This window comes from Branchiostoma lanceolatum, chromosome 12 (genome assembly GCF_035083965.1).
Source record: "Branchiostoma lanceolatum isolate klBraLanc5 chromosome 12, klBraLanc5.hap2, whole genome shotgun sequence".
In the NCBI taxonomy this organism is placed as follows: domain Eukaryota; kingdom Metazoa; phylum Chordata; class Leptocardii; order Amphioxiformes; family Branchiostomatidae; genus Branchiostoma; species Branchiostoma lanceolatum.
Genome location: NC_089733.1, coordinates 14,080,568 through 14,101,905, shown reverse-complemented (window position 1 = coordinate 14,101,905; position 21,338 = coordinate 14,080,568). Strand labels below are relative to the sequence as shown.

The 21,338-nt window shown below is 40.8% G+C and overlaps 1 protein-coding gene across 1 annotated transcript; it reads left to right on the top strand.

The window, feature by feature from the left end:
* Positions 1–11,343: 11,343 nt before the first annotated feature.
* LOC136445771 (uncharacterized) lies at positions 11,344–21,286 on the top strand. Its single transcript, XM_066443910.1, has 4 exons — positions 11,344–11,548; positions 15,655–15,829; positions 17,130–17,227; positions 20,871–21,286. Exons 1-4 carry the CDS (start codon positions 11,344–11,346, stop codon positions 20,912–20,914), a joined length of 522 nt encoding a protein of 173 aa, XP_066300007.1. The 3' UTR covers positions 20,915–21,286.
* Positions 21,287–21,338: the final 52 nt, after the last annotated feature.

Below are 21,338 nucleotides of genomic sequence, written 5' to 3'. Positions count from 1 at the left end.
GCCAGCGCTCCTAGAAGGTCGCGAAGGAGGGTACAAGACTGCCATCGATGTGCTGTTGTAAACCCGTCGTACCACGAACGTAACCGCGACCTTACATGTCGTATTGATGTCCGTCATCGGACATGATGCAGTTGTGAATAGTTCTTATCTCTAAATGGCGCTATTGACCTTAGCCCGTTGCTGATAGATCCCAAAATATCGTGTTACCAAGGCCGGCTGGCTGCAATTGCGCAAATGGACCATTTGAAGGCCGTGTGCAATATAGGACGATGCGGGTGCCAAACAATCGCAGCATGACTGCTTATTTAATTACTTAACTAGCACTTACCCATTTAGGGTGATAGCACCAAACCATCAAATTATACTGTATCTTTAATCCCATGCATTTCCAATCAATTCTGGGAGGGGGCTTTCATCAGGTGTCCACGTCTTTTTAAATACTTCCAAATGATACATATATATGTCTAGTTGATAAATATACTTCATAGAAATGGCCAATTTTTGCTTTATACGTACCAAAATCTACAAAACGAAACGCTGTACCCGCCTCGCATTGTTTGCTTCACTGAAATATCGTACAGGTAAGGTACTTCATCGATGAACGCTGTTTCGCCATAATACATGTACGATAAACATAAGATCAACAGAGCCAGCAAAAAAAAAAAGGTACCCTACCCTCCTCTTTTAAGCACTTCTTTGTTTCTTCTCTGTGCTACATCTAACCTTAACGCTCAGATGAACAGGTGGCTAAGGTGATATATGAGGAGAGACGATCTTTAAGAAGCCGTGTGGGTGTTTAGGACGAAGGGATTTGCTCACCTTAGTTGAGAAGGTTGGCTGGCTTTCCCTGCTCGTTACGCCTGTACGTTACAGGGAGGTTGAGAATGCCGATGGTTCAGCCAGGGTTCCTCTCCGGTGTGGAAGTACTCAGGGTTCTCTGTCGGCTGTCGATCGATTATCTATAAAGCCAGCACTATTCGTCTTCCATACGGGGTGGTGCAAGGTGCGTTGAAAGGTGGAGACGGACTGTACCAATCGGTCACGTGGGCATCCCGTCGGAAAGGGGTTTGAACAACACCTGATTCAATATATTTCAATCGCGCTCTGGGGTTTTCGAGGTCAGGCAATCCTTCTAAAACGAGGATGATAGTACATGTATCCATGCATGGTTACTTCCACTGAAATGTAATGAATATTGAGAGCCCTCTCTCCACTGGATGGAAACCGTTGACCAAAATTGGATTCGTATGATCTATGGCTTTATTAATCGAATATGATCAATAATGTAAAATAATGATTTAGAAGACAACAAAATACACTTCTTTATCGGTGAAAATCGTGCGAACTGCTAATGAGATTTTTGGTCACTCGATTGTCTCCGCCTTACCACTAATCGATTTTCGTTGATAAAAGTCAAAGCCACTTGGAGATTACATATGACCCGTTCCGGCTGAACTATCCCCGTCCAACATGTACTCCCATACCGCAAGTGAATTTGGCAACAAGACAGTTGCCTGGAAATGACGGTAGTTGACCCCCAACAGCTGTTGCTTTTATTTGGAGAATGGTACGCAGACAACAGACAGACACATTGTCACGTACCGCCCTTTTCAGGCATTTTGCCTTTTACTGCTGGCAAATTTTGCATCAGGTCATCAGGGGTCAATGCATGTGACCGGTCAATGGACAGGGTTTGAAAAGGCCAGGGTCATGCTAAATACTAGTTATAATAGTTGCCACGCGCAGTTATTATTCTAATGATATTCTTTGTGAGAGTGTCCTTGGATATGATTTAAAGGGACTGTTGCACATGGGTCCAAGGATATTCTTTAATTTAATTTAGTTGCAGACTTCATGATATAACATTTTTACGCTGTAAGACTACACACAAAGACTTGCTTTCTGGGCATGTCCGTCTCTAAGTTTGTTTTGTCATGTAAATGAATAGCTACTCAGACAAGTATTTCATAATCACACAGAGCAATGCTACTTCATTACTGCATTGCAAGACGAAATTATGTACAGTAATTCTAAAAGGTTAAACCTTTTCATAGCCTTTTCAATCTCGCTTCTAGCAGCTCTCCCACTTGTCAAGCTTTTCCATATAGACCATTGTGCAGTGAGAGTTTGTGTTAAGACTTGTATTGGTCGTGTTGGCGTTTGATTCTTTCACAGGCTGTTTGAAAAATCTACGACATAAAAATCTTGCCCCGACCTACGACGATTGTCACTGCGCTGCAATGCTTTCAAGGTATATTTGAAACCCACCAGCGATCCTTCTAACAGGTGCTCCCGCGTTGCTGCCGGCATTGGTGTGCAGAGCCACCGGCTTGCGGCCCAGCCGTTAATTCCGACATTATTTCCCCAGCAGCCTAAATGGTTTGTGCATACACAGAAGGCAGGGCGAGTACATAAATCAATACCGGCAGGATGTGTCTGCCTGGGTGCGGTTCACGAAAGGGACGAACAAGGGCTGTTAAACTGATGGAGGCGCGCGGTGTTTCAGTAACTAACTTAGTGGTTTTTCATGTCTGATAAAAAAAAATGTGTTTGGTTCCTCTTACACAGCGCGTATTCAGGACCCTGACGACCGCTCTGAATTCAACTGGCTACACTTTCACGCCTCATTCTATCCTAAAAGCTGTAAACGTAAAATGAGACTTATAGAGTTGTGCAATACCATACTTATGGAAATGTGTAATATCATACTTGTAGATATGTATAACTTAAGCTTCCCAAGATAATTGGAAGTGGGTCATGTGCAAAATCGTACTACACAATAATCTTAGTGTTTTCATACACTAGTCGGGTAACGTAACAGATGTTTAGACTGCATGCATTTACCTGTATATGCTTTGGAGGATGATTGCTACTTCAGTATTGTACCCCTGAGCTTTGCAGACAAAGCAAAGCACTAAAGTCGAGATGTGTAGCTTAAGGGTTCTTGAAACATTGTAGCACGTATACCAGGAATTCTAGCTAAATCTTAAGTGCAAAAAATCGTCGGTATAGAATTTTGAGGGGTCTTTACAACGATGCTGTGCGTCCCGTACAATGTGTGAAGTTTAAATATTCCTGGGTCTTTTCCAAGAAAAATCAAGTCCGTTTCACTTACGCTTCTCCTAAATCACGGTCGACCTAAATAATACAAGTCACCCTCCATTTAGAGGTGTAACATTTGTCTTCCGTAATTGAAAAGCCTTTTCCTGCGCCCTTTCCGCTGTTACAGTCTCCGACCCTCAGAAACCAATTTTCTCCTGATTATAAATCTCGCATTAGCGATACTCCGTTACAAAGATCCATTTTTAACCTACATAATCCAACATTTAAAGACCTAATCAGACTGAAAACATACCCTTTAAATTCCGTCTGTTGGTGATTGAAAAATGGCGTCAGTTGGAAGAGCCTAGGTCAATTCATCGAAAAATTGTTTGATGTACCCGCTTATAGTAAAGGCTTCTGCCCTCCTGCACAGCACCGGTCCCAAAAGAATTTCCTTTGAACATACACATTATGTGGTTTGAAACGCACATCTGTTATATGATGTCAAAAACTCATTATACTTCAACTCATCGACTTCAACATTCTCAGCTACGCAACGACCATAGTAATACACTTCTTTTGATCTCTCACACTTAGCATTTAGCTGCGCCCTTCGAGCGCTAAAAGTGTACATAAATTTCATGGGGTGAACACTTGTGTGTCTTGACCCACTTCGAAATCGTCTACAACAAAGGGATAAAATTCACGGAGCGTCCGCTCGACGGAAAGTTCCATTTCCCGCAAAAATTCCCAGCGGAAATCATCGCCTCTTCGTCTTATACGTTTCAGCGTGTTGGGTCTTAAGTGCAAAAGTCATATCTATACGCGTGTGTCATCGCTGTCCGCACGGTGTAAAGCTGTTACGTTCTTTCGTAATGAGTTTGTGTTCATCATGAAAGTAATGCTTCTGCTGAGATGAAACAAGAACAAAGTATACTGTTGTGTGTTTTAATGTCTGGTAGATATATGGACGTTTGTGTCCATGTGATAACGTTTGTAGAGGTTTGCAACATAACAGCATCTTTCAAAAAGATGAAATATCAGCTATAAAAATGTGAGAATTTTCCACCTGTTTCCTATTGAACAGAACGTGTTGTGTGTTTTTCGTGGTCATAGCAAGTGGCCCTAGTTACGTTTCCTAAGGTTTGGGCATCTTTCATGTTAATTTCCTATATCCATTATCAGTGTTTAACCACAAATCTTTTCTAACACTTGTTTTTCATGTTTACTAAATATACATTTTCTTGCTCTCCACCGCCTTGCAATAAAGATTGTCCAATATTTCGTGAAGCAGTTTCTGGTAATTGCGTAGTTGACTTGAGATAGACATAGACAGATGAACAACAACTGCTGTGTTTTATTGTAACAATGCACTCCCATGTTATATCTGATCGAACACTTAGACATAATTTTCCATATGCAGAGATGTAGGAAACGAAACCACATTCAACCATTCAACAGTCTCCCTCACGCCATCTACTGGTCTACTCCACTACTGCAATGCGAAGCAACAGGGCTGAGCATTTCAGGCAGATTATGCTAGAGGACGCTTTGAACAGTCACAACCATGGCATTCCAACAACAGTTTGAATTCTTGCAACACACCGCACTTATTTTCACGTCTAAATAATATGTTTTAACATAACACCATGTTTACCTCTAAGCTGATGTGTTACGCCAAATGGCGGTTATACCGGCTATATAGATACAGATACAGATACCAGTCAAGAACGCAAAAGAAGGCAATATAAGGCCATATAACAATGGATGGGAGTGCGAAACCATCCACGCCCACCCACAACTGCACTTTCGCTCGCAGTTTGGTTTCACTGTTGTGATACGACCCTTGTCCTACAACTGTTTACTCCCGTTCTGTATCAGGACATATAGACCATACTGTTATTCAACTGCGTGATTTTGACGGAAGTGATGTGGTATGGAACAGCTGTTCATATGGTATTTAAGCTTTGTCAAACAATCTACTAAAACTCCAAAATCGCCCTCAATATATAATATATAGGCCTATCTATTGTATACAGCCACGTAAACATGGAGAGCGTTTTACATTGTCTGCTTGTTATTTATTTTAGTCACATTTATTTATTGAAGATGGATAAAAAATGCTTGTAAGAAACCCTTTCCTAACAAATATAAATACAAATCAATTAAGTAAGAACACAGTTCAACATGCATCACAATACAATACAGATAACGGAAAACAACTAACTGAAGACTAAACAAAACAAGTTGGTGTACAATCAATAAAAGTTTGAACAATATTGAAAATATTTCAGCTTTCCAAGTATGAAAATAAAGTGGATTCCCGTAGTAGTGATCTGCTTGTTTGCCTGCTTCTTGTCTTGATTTTACGCTGCAATGTCTCTCCAACGGCCTCAATCATCATCATCGTATCTGGATCCATTTGCGCGCTCTCAGGTTGGCCTGTCGTAGGTCACAGTCTATGTGCAAGTTGGGCCAAGTTCACAGTTCTCAAGAAGGTGCTGTATTGCTTGGGGCCTTCCCCGCAGGCTGCACTTGCATCCTTGCCCCATCTCAGCATGTTATGAAACGGCCTCACTGAAAAGCTGTGACTTGTGAGTGAGCCACTCGGGCTAAAGAAAAACAGAAATCAAGATCTCTGCCAGGTGTCTGTTCGTTATACGCTTAAGACATAAGAGACCATAAGAATCATACGATGTTCATTTGACCTTTAGAAAAAACCGGCACCAAGCTTTTATCAGTCATAGTCATGATTGTTACCTTATCAGCTAAATGCAGCAGTCGTTTCTACTGCAGCTTTCAGCTATCTTCATCTTCCCTAACTCTCTGTCAGGTAATTTTGCCATTGAAGAAGACTTTTCTATCAGTAATTTGCCAGATACATGTGTTAAAATCTTCGCCGTATGACATATCCTTATCGTTGTTACCTAAGCCTAAAGCGAACCTTGATTAACAAACAGATGTCTGGTATGACAATTTTTAAGAATATAAATTATTAACAGGTAACTCCTAGCCCCCCTTTTTTGTAAAGACCTATTTGGCTACATCTTGTATGGGTACATACGCACATCAGCTGGAAGAAAATATTTCACATATTTGTGGCAAACAAAACTAACTTATGCGTTGACATATATGGCCAGGATTACAATTCGTACATTATATCTTACCACTTCCTTAGTTACATAGTGCGGAGCTGTGGCGCAACGGATAACGCGTTTGACTACGGATAGGAAGATTCTAGGTTCGAATCCTGGCAGACTCGATTTTATTTATTTACCAAACTTGAAATACTATATTCTCTCTATAAAATTGTTGTCTCTGTACTGTCATTGCTATGCTTTACTAACCCATTACTATCACGACAGCAAGATAATTGTGTTATCCTCCGTCAGACGTTTTTGACTCTTGCAAAAATTCGGAATTCATGTAGACGAGTAAAATTAGTTAAAAAAATTGAGTTTCCCACACCTTTTGGTGCACATCTCCGTTTCCTTGGGACACACAGTTGTGTTATCACTGCTGTAGGAGGCTAGTTTGCTGGTAGCGGTATGTGTTTATCTAACATACTGGGGTTGGTCAAGTGCTATTTACTAGTAAGAAAAAGTAACATGTACCCTGTACCATTTAAGAGTCTTTGGTATCACCATGCCGGGGTTTCAACCTGCAACCTCCCGAACCCAAAGCAAGCACTCTACTCACTAAGCTATCCATCGGACCTCGAGTAAAGGTAGTGAGACCAATCAAGCCTTCCCACCGGAGGCCTCGCCATACCGTGGTGCAATTGATTGACTTATACCATCCCCAGTATGTGTACGTGTCCGTCACACGACGATTGGATGGAATTAAGGTTCGAAAATGACGAACTTCATCTTTTTGGTAAAGTCGATTTACAATGGACCGTTTATCTTGCCATGTCTGTCATTATTTTATGTATGAAATAAAAAAATTTGGAGTGCATTTAGAGTAAATTTTTTGAAATGGTGTTAGATATGATATTTGCGTAAAATCAACCATCTATAGTGATTCATTTTCCGTTTTTGTTAGTTTCTGTGTCTAAACGATGTGTCTTTACTGCAACGATAGCTGTAATTGTACATGTTCTTTGATTATTTGTTTTTCGTGTCATACTGTAAATGCATTTAAGTTCGCGTGGTTTTTATTTCGCGCTAAGGCGAAAATGGAGTGTTCACGGTGATTTTAAGTTTGCGGCAGCGATATAGGCACATACTGCTACAATATTGGAGAAAAATGTTCGCGGTGGTTTTAAGTTCGCGGTGAAACGGTCGTCGTGAATACCGCGAACATAAAACCACCGCGAACATTTCTGCATTTACAATATATTGAATGGGAATTTTGGGTTGAAAAATGATTTGAAAATATAAATAGCGTTTTCAAATATAGTTTTCCTCGTTATTGGCATTCTTAGCATTACAAAGAACGGACGGAAGAAAGGCGGGTGTAAAAGCGCGTGTAATTAAATCTTATTACAGATACGTTCGTCATTGATTTAATTATTACAGAAAGATAAATTATCTGTTACTTTTCTTAAAGTTTACAAGAAAAAGAGTTTCTATTACTGTGAAAAAGAAAATTTTCACGGGGATTTCATTTCGCAGTGGGAAGATAATGGAGTGTTTGCTTGTGGATGATACTGCAATGAAGGGTTTTATTATAAAGGGGGGAATATTGCAGTGGTCTTAAGTTTGAGGTAAAGAGGTCACCGTGAAAAACGCGCGCATAAAACCACCGCGAACATTTCACTTTTACAGCGTCTTTTAACTTATGTTCATCCACCTTTTGTATGTTCTTTATTGATTTATTTACTCCACCTTGTGTATATCCTGCTTTTTGTCGATTTGTTTATCTCTGTACTTCTGATATTTTGTTTATGCAATAAATGTAACCTTATATGGTGTTTTATAAGCCCGCATGGGCTGGGCGCATAATGGCGCAAGACACGTTAACAAAGTTTTCATTCATTCATTCGTATCCATCATTTATCAAACAAAAGTCGTCGGAACTTCATGGACAACAAAGACAATCTCAAAATGATTGCGTCCTTTCCCCAGCTTGACGAGGAGACGGTTCCCTTATTCCCCGGAGATGAGACCTCATCCCGCCACGTCACCGCGCGTGACACGGTCCTCCCGTCACACCAGCCGACGACCTTTCCACGAGCCATGCCACATCCGGGGTGTTTGAGGGGAAGCATCATCTGATGATCACGCGGCAAGTATGACGTCATAAAGACGTAAATGGGATAAAAACTGTCAATGATGTGATATGCGGCATTCTTGACTATTATCTTTAACCAGCGAAACAATTATGAATCAAACCATACACATTCATAGGTTTGTGTGGCTTCCCTCATTAGATCATTATTCTGTGATCTAACCAGGGAATTTTACTTTTCTCATCTCTTGTTGGTCCGGAAATTGGAAAATGAGTTTCTGAAAACTTCGAAGATTCAATCGACTGCAATATCCTAGGAGAAATCAGGGTCCAAACTAACGCATTGTTTCGAAGCTTTTTTTAAAAACCTTGGCATTATGACATTTACGTGAGTGCTATATGGACATACTACGTGAGTTTTAGCCAACTATGCACGAAAGCAAATGTCTAAAATTGACAATAATAGCATCATAAATAATGCGGCCATATCGAAAGATTTGACGTTTACAGTTATTTGTCATGCATCTCGTCAGCAAGAACTGAAAAAAAAAATGTTTGAGAACATAATACCGATACCTCCCAGAAAGCTGTGCCTCGTTACATCGGTGTGATGAAATATTCAAACATTAATGTTCCATGCTTTATTAGACTTAAGAGAAAGTAGGTAAACTCTGTGTACTTTAAATCTTAGAATATCGATGCTCTCCATGCGGTAATAATAAGTTTCATCAGTATGTTTTACGTACCAGAGGAGCAGCAATACGGAGGATTCGTTGGTTCCGCTCCGAATCAGTTTCCAACATCCGAAAACCTTAAGTCGGATGTATGAACCCTTTTTACGACCGGTTGATGGAGACTTCATTCTGTCATGGTGTGGTGACGCATTTGAATGGTCGCAAACCTTTTCATTTTTCTTCGGTAAAGGTGGAGAGTTGAACCGCAAAGAATGCGTGACAGAGTGTCACTGCCGCTGGGGCCATCACCAGGGCGACCATGATTCAACTTTTGATATTTTTTCTTTAAGATTGAATTTTTATTCTTGATGAAGATGTCGTTCACCTAAAGACAGCTAACATATGCAACTGTAGTGATAGAAAATAATGAATGAATGAACTTTATTGCTCAACAATCATACAAGGTACATGATCTTCATTGAACCCCTTGATAGTTTCCTCTTCTAAAATTCTATAACTTTAAGACGACGCGATACTCACCATACATCTTGGCAGGTGCCCCCTTTCACTGATTATCTACTCCTTAGAATCGGTCCTTATCGAAACTTTGAGCTGGTCTCATTCTGCTCTTTCGCTGGAAAGATGTTCTCATTGTACTTTTGATAGGTCTATTTTCCATTAATGGTGGCCATTGCTTAACCTTCATGGAGGTTTTCTTTCGCACTATAATCTAAACCATGAAAATTATTAACAAAGGTGATATATATGTGATGTCTACCTTGTTTTTTGATAATAAAGAAATCTAATCTAAACCAACAAGATTAATGTGATCTCTATATTTTTTTTCACATGAACTCAATTTATTCTACAATTGAAAGCAGTTCCATCTGATTAACCAGTCTGAAGCTTACTGGACCTCCAGGCAGGCACATACACTTTACCCCATGTGCTTACACGTTCTTTAAAATGACATCTCTTCACCAATACCGATTAACTATGGCGTTTTCAGCTATAGCGGTTAGCCTTAACCCGACTATCTAGCTATAGTTGTTTCTCTCAGCCCTTATGTATGATGAGTATAAGACAATATAAAGTTTCGCCAAAGCGATTAATCGACGTAGTGAACTGTGTACGCGTATTGAAGATGAATGGAGTAGACAAAGTTGAAGTTGCCCACGGTACCTAATCTCCAACAGATCTCCACGGTGCCAGAATCGTACAAGCTAGCCAGAGAAGCTCCAGTCAGCCAGAGAGGTTGTCAGGCACCGTCGGGTTGTAATAAAAACTCCTTCTGCCAGTTGGATACGGTATTTGCAACAGTTGGATCTGCTTGGAGACTACACGGTACCTAGTTTGGGGATTCCTTTTTAACTAAAATATAACGAGATACGTAGTCAAACAAATGTATTTGCAATTCATGCCAAGGATGACAATTTTTGAACTTATCCTGCAACTAACAGCTTGATTAAGATTGTCTAGATGTATTGAGGCCTGTGTCTTGGTACCGAGTACTGTTGGAATCTGAATGACCATCTGTGGCAAAAGTATTTCTTGCAGTAAATTTTTCTTCCGACCAAACTTAACTTGACACAAAAAGTTCGGTCGTTCATATTTCCGTTTTAACTTTACTAACAGGATAGCTTATACGAATACCAATTGGGGTACCATTCATTGAACGTGGCAATGGATGGGCTTTCTTGTGATATATATATGTATAGTTGTATAACACTATTGACAAAGTAACGACGGAGACATAAACAACTGAAATCAAGTTTCCAAAGTTTTATACTAAAAGTTACGGTAGTACATCGGTCTGGTACATTTAGACAATGATGATTTGCATGGTAACTATCTTAAAGTCGCGATCACATATCACCAGCCTCCATCGTCGTTACACGGTGCTATATCCCACCCCCTTCTGCTCAACTCAGTGTTACGGGGGTGGAGGCAAAAATGGGCGGTTTCTACACTTTTTTCGTTATCTCAGTAGATTTCTTGAACACATTTCTAGGACACGACAACCCATCCTATCAAGACAAAAGATAAGATTCATTTGTATCATATACGTAAGCGTGAATACAATACTGTTATGCCATTTTTCTTTGAGGTTAAGTACAGTTGCTGCGTGTCAATTGGTTTCCTTTCGCCTGCTATTTTTGGACTCCCTCCGCAAAAAACAGGAATCTACCTGTCCAATGTGCTTCAACGCCCCCGAGTCACCTTTCTGAAGTACTGTCATAAAAAGCGAAAGTTCTTTTCGAAAGAAAGCAAAGGAAATGGCTTGGTTATGGGAATACAACACCAAAGTATAGAATCCGGAGGAAGTGGTGAAAGCGCGAAATGGACCGTAACATGCGTGTCACATGCACTTTTACTACAACAGCCGTGACCGTTGGGAATTGTTTGCCACGTTCGTGGTGAGAAAAGCGCGGAAACGTCTGTACCAAAGGTGCTAATGTATGCCGGGGGAGGACGTCAGAGGTTCGCACCGTCACACCTCCTGTCGCCAGCCACGCCTTTCGGAGTGACGTGGCAGCTACACCTGCCTATATGTACCCGCTTCAACCAGCCAAGCAGAGAAGGAACCATCGCTGCTGAAGCAAGGACAACAGAGTCGGGGCAGCTGAGAGAAAGAGAGAAGAAAGATACTTCAGAAGAAGGTAAGGCATTTTTTTTATTATGCCAGGAAAATAGGAATTTAGCTTTGAGGCCAATGCTGTATGTTTGTATTTTTGATAGTATCGCTTTCTTTGCAGCCAAAGAGCAGAAAGGAGAAAAAGGTCTCATCGGATGTTGGGAACGTTGACGAACTTGCATTGTTTTTGAGGTTTTGAGGTCTTGGGTGGTTGAAAAGTGCCCTGTAACAAAAATGCTATATATTTATTAGCATCATGGCGAGTTTTTGCCGTTTCAAAAAGATGAACAAGTATTACAGCCCATCGTCACAGCATCCATATGCATGAGTGTCCGTTTCCAATCGGTTTCCCCTGGAAGCACGAAACGTCGCCAACAGACTAAGAACCGGACCGAGTGGCTGCATTAGGATCTTTGGATCTATGATATTCTTTCATTAGCGATGATCTTTCTTGTCAATACCTAACCATCCAATCGTCTTAGTTTTATAATCTTTTGATGGATTCTTTTTAATAGTCTTACTTTTAGTAGTGCATTCGTTTTATCAACCAATATACAATGTGTTTTTGCCCGTAGATTTCCTCATGGTTTTTGCCACTCTTTTACTACTTGCTAATAGATTGCTTAGCTTAGATCGATGTTCGATTATACAGGAATGCACCGTATCTTACACCTTTATCGACTCATAAGACATTAACGGATTACTTTTGTTTAAGATAAGAAATTTAATGTAGTAGTGATCTGCACCAATGGCTTACGCCATACGTTTAGAACCAAAATCATTAAAAATGATAAAGAAAAGAATATCTGTTTAAAATTGTATTTCGATGTTTCGGGTCAATTGTCAAACGAAACAAAATGAAGAAACTCGGAAAAAAATGCTAGAATCGAAATGGAAGAATATGAAACAACATTTTGTAGCGAAATGTCATCGTCTGGTTCTCATGTTTAGAAGTCAAGTTCAAAAGATATAGAAACATCTGCCAGTGAACGCATAGATGTTGAGTTTGTAATCAGATGTTTGTAACGAACACCACTTGTAAGGAGCGATCCCGATTAATGTATTTGACATGTAGTCACAATAGAGAGACGTGATGAGCAGATTACGTCAATAGGCTCTCTCAGGCTGAAAGGCACTGTTCAACATCCAACGAGTTGTTGGAGTAGCAGATGGTTGAATCGTGTCGAATGTGGAGCTGGCTCTAGTTGATTCTTGCACAGCAAACTTTTTCTCTACGAACGTTTATCATTATCTTGAAAATTATGTTTTCGGTTACTCCAGCTGCTGGGTGGGCCTGTATGTATGTCAAGAGCATAACTAGAGAAACCTGTGATCGATCTTCATGTTTTTTTATATTATTGACTTTTCAATTATGGCATTGGAGTAAAAGAAATGAGAAATTGTTGCGACATGCGAATCCTGAATTAGATGTGCACATTTTTGAATGCATGTAACATGAAGTGAGGTTCTGAATTACTTTCTGTGCGCCCCAAATCTGTCCCCGTAAATGCATTCTAGCAACTGTTGTGAGTGATAACCCCATTTCTTGTAACTGAAAAAAAATGCATCCACACAAAGAGAAACTTCGAAATGAAGAAGCTTTTATAACATGGATGTGACATCCCGTGTCGACACGGTAACTGGTAGAGAATGTATGTAAGTCTTAAGGATCGTGATAAATCTTTCAACCGTTAAGGGGTGCAACGGTGTCAGAACTGACGCAACCTGCACGGCCGTGATACATTTTTGTAACACTTCGGTTTGACAGGTACCGATCCAGCACTCTCTTACAGGGATGTTTTACTTACCCCTGTTGATGAGTTCTTCTTACATGATGTTCAGTCCGGATGTTGCATCGTATCGAATGTACACTTAACGGGGTAAGCTTCTCGCAACGCTTCTCCGCCAGAATTTCCAGAAGATAATTTGTAAATGCTTCTCTTTTCCTTTTTTTTTTACATGACAACTGTTCTTTGAGGAAAAATGAAGTCTAGTGGCTTTTTGCCTAGAAGGGATCATTCAAATTTTCAATTCCAAGCAAAATTGCGCCCAAAATAAACTGGAGCTCCGAAACTTCAATCTCAGTTAGCTTGAGTATGGGAAGTTGGAACGTTTTGCGGATTCAATAGATGTTGAAAAGGAATTTAGTCAAAACTTCTGCTTATGCGGTCAACTGCAAAGCTGATTTAATATCAATACACGCTTTGCTATGTTACGTAGCAAAAACTGTTGACAGACAGAGGTGTGCATCTGCATCGAGAGCCAGTGGAACTGGTCAACAGCTTCCCACAACTTAGTCACACTCAGCGTCGGCTAGTTCGTTCAATACAAAGGTTGAAGAACAAGACCGTTGCCTTCTTCTGAGTGATACAAGTTTTCTAAAAGTAGAGTCCTCAAACTATATGCAAACGACAAACCCGGAGGGCATTTCTTTCGAAAGCCTCGGCTATCAGCAAACGGATACAAGTCGAAGAAAGGGTGAGACCGTTGCGCAACTTTTCCTTGGGTAGTAGGCTGTATCTCATCGAACGGCACGTTACATATAAGTCTTGTTAATCTAAAACCAAACTTGTTATGACGAGCATCCTCCCAAAGCCCATTAGATTTGGCATCTTTCTTTCTGTATTGACCGCAATCAATCCATATGAAAAAGGTTACATAGCGTTGTATCAATTGATGATATGACGTTACGTTACAGTTTTATTAGGGCGCTGCTGTCCGACATATCTTCGTTGCTGCCGTCGTTGGTACTTACAGTTTTTCCTAGGACATCTAGAAACAAAACTTATAGACCATACTTTTCAAGCAACTCAGTTGCAGCAGTCGAGCGTATCCTCAGAGCTCGAGCTAGCCTTTCAGACGTGTGATAAACTGGAGAGCACGGAGGCCAAGGAACGTTATCCCTGCCCTGTCAACCCTATTTTCAATGACCTTTCGTCATGGCCTTACTCGCAGTATTCTTAATCTCCGCTGTATGCCACAGAGAAAAGGGTGAATAGATTTCCTTCCTCATTTCCTTCCTGTGCGTATCTGGTAACCAGCATTCATGATGTCTTCCTAGCCGGAAACTGACACTCACGGCAGCTGTGGCCTCATTTTCTGACTATGCGTAGTTTTCGGAGAGCTAGCATCAAAAATAAGGCAGCTGCATTTTGTATAGCCTCTACCAGGCTCCAGAGGCGGCTGGAAAGAGTAGAATTGGCAAAATAGACAGAAAAACATCAAAGAGGAGTTAGTCTGCTATAGGGATATAGTTTGCCGCTCTCAGGATGGCATATTGGACCCTCTCTCCATTGCCGAATCCCTCAGCGTACTTTTCACTCTATTTGGCTATTTTTCCGCGGAGCCTGGTAGAGGCTACATTTTGTATTCAAAATGTTGTTTTACACTCATACACAAAAGCACTCTATTTAAATTGATTTTATTCGCAAGGTTCATTTGGGTTTTGATTTTATTCATTCATTCATGAATCTTCAGGGCGGTCACTTCAGTTAACCGATATGAATACTGCTTGAATTCCTTACAGATTTGCGGAAGGAAAACATTTTTTTTGTGCTTCTGTTATTCTTTCCATGTACAGAATGCATTGTTGCGTGAAGGGGTTGAAGTCTGCCTTGTGCGATTGCAATATTGATGTCTCAAATACGCAAACGATTCTTATGTATGTTGAGCCTATTCTCTAACATTTCCAATACCAAGTCACTTTAAGCTGAATACATAGGCAGAATGTCGTAATACATATATTTGTCATAAATATTCGTCGTCATATGTATATCTTAAGTTCCCTTAACTTATTTTAAGTTGACTTACAAGTCACCAGCGCCCACTTGCGATTACATTGTGAACTCCAGTGTGGATACACCTTTCATATTTTTTTCAGATGATCGCTGTATATAATAGTATCTGCATATTGGCACAAAGTTATGAGACTGTAATGACGTCAAAGCATGGACGTTTTAAAGCTTGGAAAGAATCTATTTTGCCGTTATCTACTTTTCAAAAAAGTAAAAACAGACGCTTCGAGGAACTACTTTAAAGTTAAAGAAATATTTTTGCCCTGCGTCCACGACAGACGCATGATAGTAGGCATGAATGAGTTTTATATTGTGAATTTACTATGTCTATATTCAGTTCCAGACTACAGAATGACGTCAGTCCGTATCTTCAGCTATGTATGCCTCCTAGTAGTAATCTACGCATGCGTGGAGGTAACGCATGCACAGGAGGAGGAAGAAGTGGAAGCGCCAGAAGAGGGAAAATACTACAAAAACCTGGCAAACTACCTTCGTCTGCTCACAAGGCAAAGGTTTGTCTTCAGCCGTTTAACTTTTGCATTATTTCTGTTAAAAACATACATCTACGTTTAAACCTTTCTTACCGCTTTGAATGACTGGCATATTCCCGTAGTCTTGATTTGTGATGAAAAGAATCCTGGATGATCACAAGAAATCATGGAATGAAATAAAGGTATCTTAGAGGCGTCTCTTATTACTTTACTCGAAGGGAGTGAAATATTGAAATTGTTTTTGGATTGTTTGTCAGTATGTGTGTGTCTGTGGGTGTTTTCAATTGGTTTATTGGTTTATTAAGAAAATTCATCATTGATGTGCTCGAAGGCACACCACTTCTCTTCCTGGACTTCTAACAGTACATACATTACATAACAGTACATACAATGACAATGACAACACAACGAGCAATATAAAAATATAAAGTATGTACACTAATTACAATAATTGGAGATCATAAAAATCACAAGTAATTGCAGATCATTAAAATTACAACAAAAGCTCGCGGATTCCTGCTTTAAAAGTTCGGACTGAAGGGGCGGTCTGTAGTTCCACCGGGAGACTATGATTCCCCATGTGCATTTCTAATGCAGCGTAGCCATATATTATCAGTGCAGCTATTTTGTCTCTAAGGCTGGAAGGATCGCAGGGCAGTACGGATAAGGCATTGAAGTTTGCTATCTCTAATTACCTTGTTTTTCTCACATGGTTCACTGATTCTGATCATTTGCGTGACCATTTTCTTGGTGATGTAATGCCGTGTGTGCGTAGATCTGTTTGAGCAGTGCCGAATTACAGGTGTGACCCCACGCTCTAGCAGGTGTAACCTTTCCTAGACATCTTCCGGAGATATGACGTAAAACTGACGATATGACGTCAATGGTGACGGAAAAAACATCCAAACTTGTTTCTATTTCTTTCAACATAATCCGTTGTAGGAATCCTCTCAGTCGGCAAATATGATTCATTAATTGGCTCAAGCGTAGGGCAGTGACGTACTCAAACTCTAAGTACCAGCAAAGTTCACAAAATGTTTGGTGCACTGGTGCCTGAACAAAATCGTTCATTCATTTTGGTCTGCATATTCATTTGAAATGTGTAGTATGTGTACCTAATAATGATATTCCAAAATTCAACGTGGAAAATTTTTATATTTTTATTTATCTATTAGGGTGACATTTGTGAGGATTCACTGCAGTAGCGTTGCTGCAACGAGTTTTCCTGTAAAACTTTTTGCCTCGATATGATAGGATATCAAAAGTTCCATTTTATGTATAAAGCTCTAGAGGAGCTTATGATGGATGTCTTTAATTTCAGGTATGGTAAACGGTCTTCTCCTGACTACGGCAGTAGGACCCTGTACCGCCGCCCCCCTCCCTACCCACAGGACATCGTGCATACTCTTGACATGGACGGTAAGTACAGCTAAAGTTAACCCTTACGCCAGCTCCTGTCCCCAACCATAACTATAACCATAACTATAACCCTGACCCATTACCCACAGGACATTGCGGACTCTCTAGACATGGACGTATCCCTTTTAAGTACAGATGGACCTATCCCATATCCTAACCATAACCCTGACCCCTAACCCACTTGACATCGTCCACTCTCTAACCGTACATAACCCTAACCTTAACCCTGACCCTAACCCTGACCCCTGACCCCTAACCCACTTGACATCGTCCATTCTCTAGACATTGATGGTAAGTACAACTGTACCTAACCCTAACCCTGACCCCTAACCCCTAACCCACAGGATATCGTACGCTCCCTAGACATGGACGGTAAGTACAGGTGTACTCAACCCTATCCCTAACCCAGACCCGTAACCCGTAACACTGGCCCTAATCCCCATGCCATCGCACATTCTCTTTGTATGGACGGTAAGCACAACTGGACTTAGCCCTTACCCAACTTATGATCCTGCCCTAACCCTGACCCCTAACCCACAGGAAATCTTGCACTCCATAGACATGGGTGGCAACCATAGATACAGATGGACCCCACCCTAACCCTAATCCTAATCCTAACCCTAACCCTAAACCTGACCCCTAACCCGCACGACATCGTGCACTCTATAGACATGGGTGGCAATCATAAATACAGATGGACCCCACCCTAACCGTAACCCTGACCCCTAACCCACACGACATCGATTCGTGCACTCACGAACGGTTGGAACAGCTGGGCCGTGGTATTCGTGGATAGTTTCATCGTGTTGGAAAATCACTGGGTATCCAATTTTTCGCAAAAAGAAAAACAGTTACCGGGCAACGTTTTCATAGTCGTTTCTCAGGAAAACATACAAGAACATGTGGGTAGTCTAACAAGAAACATTTGAAATGTTAAAATACATGATTTTTCTAAAGACTGGATTGGATTGGCATCATCAAGTATGGAAGTTAAGGCAGGAAATGAATAAACCATGCATACATCCTGTTGATACAACGCCTTGCATCACACGTACGTAGGCTGGATGGCTGTTTTTATCTTACCTTTATTACATCTCGTTGAATGATGGATCATGATCAAATCTGGTTTCCGTGTTGAACATACTTCAAGCGGCAAATTATACATGTACATTATAGGGACGGCTCTTTTAGGACCATCGATCATCTCCTGTCCCATTTCCAGAGAACGTTGGGCAACCTCCCGCGCCTCTTAGTGGAGCATATGACGGCGCCCATCTCCGATTCGCAGCCCTTGGGCCACACAACTTTGCGCAAGTCTCTACAGCAGGGGGCTAGTCCACTGGTAGTGATGTGTATCTAACTTCCATGCGCTGCCCAAATGCTAAGCAGAGAAAGCAGTATGTACCATTTTTAGAGTCTTTGGTATGACCCGGTCGGGGATCGAACTCACGACCGGATCGAACTCATAAGTGTACAAGGCGAACACTCTACCCACTAGGCCATTGCACCGGTTGTCAACTAATGAGTGACCAAATTTATTGGGCATTGAAAGATGAGTGAAATATCATTGGAACACCTTAGAAATGATTGAAGATCACCGAATGAACATTAGGGTACCTTTCAAAATCTTGGACGTTCAACGGTCCATCAATGGTCTTCCCGAACCTCTTAAATCAGTAGGTCATAAGTATGCGAAGGAGACATCTTAACGTAACGTTATCGGGTAGAAACAGAATCGATGTAGATCCGTGTTGATCCCTTCAATCCTGTAAGCCTGCCATTAAACTAATGGATAGAGGCGTTCAATATTCACGCAGAGCTTGATGAAATCATTGCTCTTCATGGGAAATCGACTAAATTGAAATGAATCACTTCTCTCTGAGTATTTCATGTTGTGAGAATTTTAGTTTCTTCACTTATTCTATTATGAATAATTTTTCCATAAAAATACAAGATGACAACATGGCCCGACCATAACTCCACTGGCCAAAGACTGGAGTATGGTGTTGAAGAAGTGCCTTCTTAACTTTATTAATTCGTACATCATTTCAACTTTCCATCCATAACTCAACACTCACTCACTCTGTGGAGCTTACTTGTAATCTTACAACTAGTTGTCTCCAATATTCTCTGTCGTCCATCCCAACTCAACACAGAATCACTAAATTGTTGAAAGCGAAGATGTGGTCATTCAGGTATTCTTAAGTTGAACTGGTCCCTGGGCCTGGTGTTGTGACTCATGTCGGTGGGGTCATCCACGCACTTGATGTTCTTTGCTCAAAGTATGCGGTAATTGAAAAGGAGTAGATCGCAATATTATACGTCGTTCCATTAGAAGTACTCGTCCTGTTGAGTGCTGTACGTTACCTTCGCTGCCAAGGTTTTCGCTGCCACGTAGTCTGTAGGGAAGCCTGTTTCTTTCATTTGAAGCATAAGCAGTGCCCACTTGAGTACGTGATCACGCTACAAAGCTACTGTATCGTGTCAACGTTACGACCTCGGCGCACTTATCAACCAGACAGACAGCGTCGGGCGCCTGTGATGTCTGCCAGTGTTTCAAACTTGCACTCCCGTGTCTACAGAGTTAAAACGCCAGACCGCACTTGCGCAGGCTTTCTGATAGGATTCAAAGTGATCGGGAGGCGGTAAATAAACTACTCTGCCCGCGTCCCAGGAGGGACAACCCGACTGTAAACACCTTCTACCACTCAGCACGACTTAAGTGTGTATTACTTGTACACCATGTCCGGCACTTAATGTGGCTGACTTGGAGAGAAGAAATAATTCATCGAGCTGCTAATGGAGTCGCAGTAGAGTCGGAGTAGTCGTCTCACACCTCCGTCTTCGCCTGTTTTCTTTGCTCATCCGTCGGAATTCTCCTTGAATTTTGAATGACACATACTTGATTTTTTTTACTTTTTCAAATATTTAGTTCCTTGAATTCGAGCATCACTCGGGATTGCCGGGACATCACTCAAACATTACTTAGATGAAGTATAAACTTTTCCTTTGCTCTAGCAAACCACATAGATTATCAACAAATCTGATTTCTTGCTCTTGTCCTTACATGGTTTAGATATTGTGGCATGACTTTGTCATCATTACGTACTTGCATTTTATGGCAGATTATTTCCCAGTGCTATTTCTTACGAAAAAAATGAATTTTGTTTGAATTAAAACTCTATTTTTGAAATTTATCTTTTTAAGTGATGGTTATCTGACTTAGTTCTGAGTTAGAGGGTTGCTGATAAAGTAATACAAAATGCCGTCTAATCATTACTCCATATTTCATAGGAATGACAAAATCTTTGTTAACCATTCTTTCAGGTGGTGGCTACCTGTACGTATACGGACCATGGGCTCATTATTGCACCTTTTTTCTCTTCTCAAGCCATTGTTTGAACTAGCTTTTTTTCTAAGGTCCAGCCATTCAACTTTTTTTTGAAACAACACAAAAGAAAGAAAATAAAATCACCATGAAATGAATACTTGTACTACAGTTGATAACAACATAGTGTCTAGATTGATCACCTTGTACGCAGCATGTCGCGGGTTCGATGGTACAAGTTTTGAGATGTTAACGTCAACGTTGCACAATGATTTAACAGTATTAGGACCTTTAATTTTTGTGTTTTACTTTCAGGAGACGGGAAAATCTCGCCGTACGAGTTGAGCAGAATCCTCTAGCAGCGGGCAGCAGACGACATTATACGTAGTCACGTGACTGTTACCTAGCAACCCATCCCAGGAATTTCAGCCCCGATCACTTCGGATTGAATCAGAATACAGAAGCAAGATAAAGGAAAATCCTTTGCATAAAATGAGTTTAGGTAGAATTCATCGTTAAATACAGGAATTTATATGAAGATATGTACAAACTTTGTAGAATATACGGCAGGTGTTACAGTATGTACGGTAGAACTCAAGCTACCAATGTGTACCAGATCCGAACACCAATGAAAACTGGTTCATTGCGGAACTTAGCTGTAGAACTGGGAATACCATGTAGGGGCTGATATTTGGGCAGCAGCATAATATTAAACACAGGATTTCATTCTAGATCGCTGTTGACTTGTGCTGTATTTTCGTATCTCAGAAACTGTCTTGGTTG

Coding starts and splice junctions, on each gene's coding strand:
- LOC136445771 (XM_066443910.1), top strand. CDS start 11,344: ATGTATGCCGGGGGAGGACGTCAGAGGTTCGCACCGTCACACCTCCTG. Junction 15,830..17,129: donor CGTCTGCTCACAAGGCAAAG/GTTTGTCTTCAG, acceptor CTTTAATTTCAG/GTATGGTAAACGGTCTTCTC. Junction 17,228..20,870: donor GCATACTCTTGACATGGACG/GTAAGTACAGCT, acceptor TTTTACTTTCAG/GAGACGGGAAAATCTCGCCG.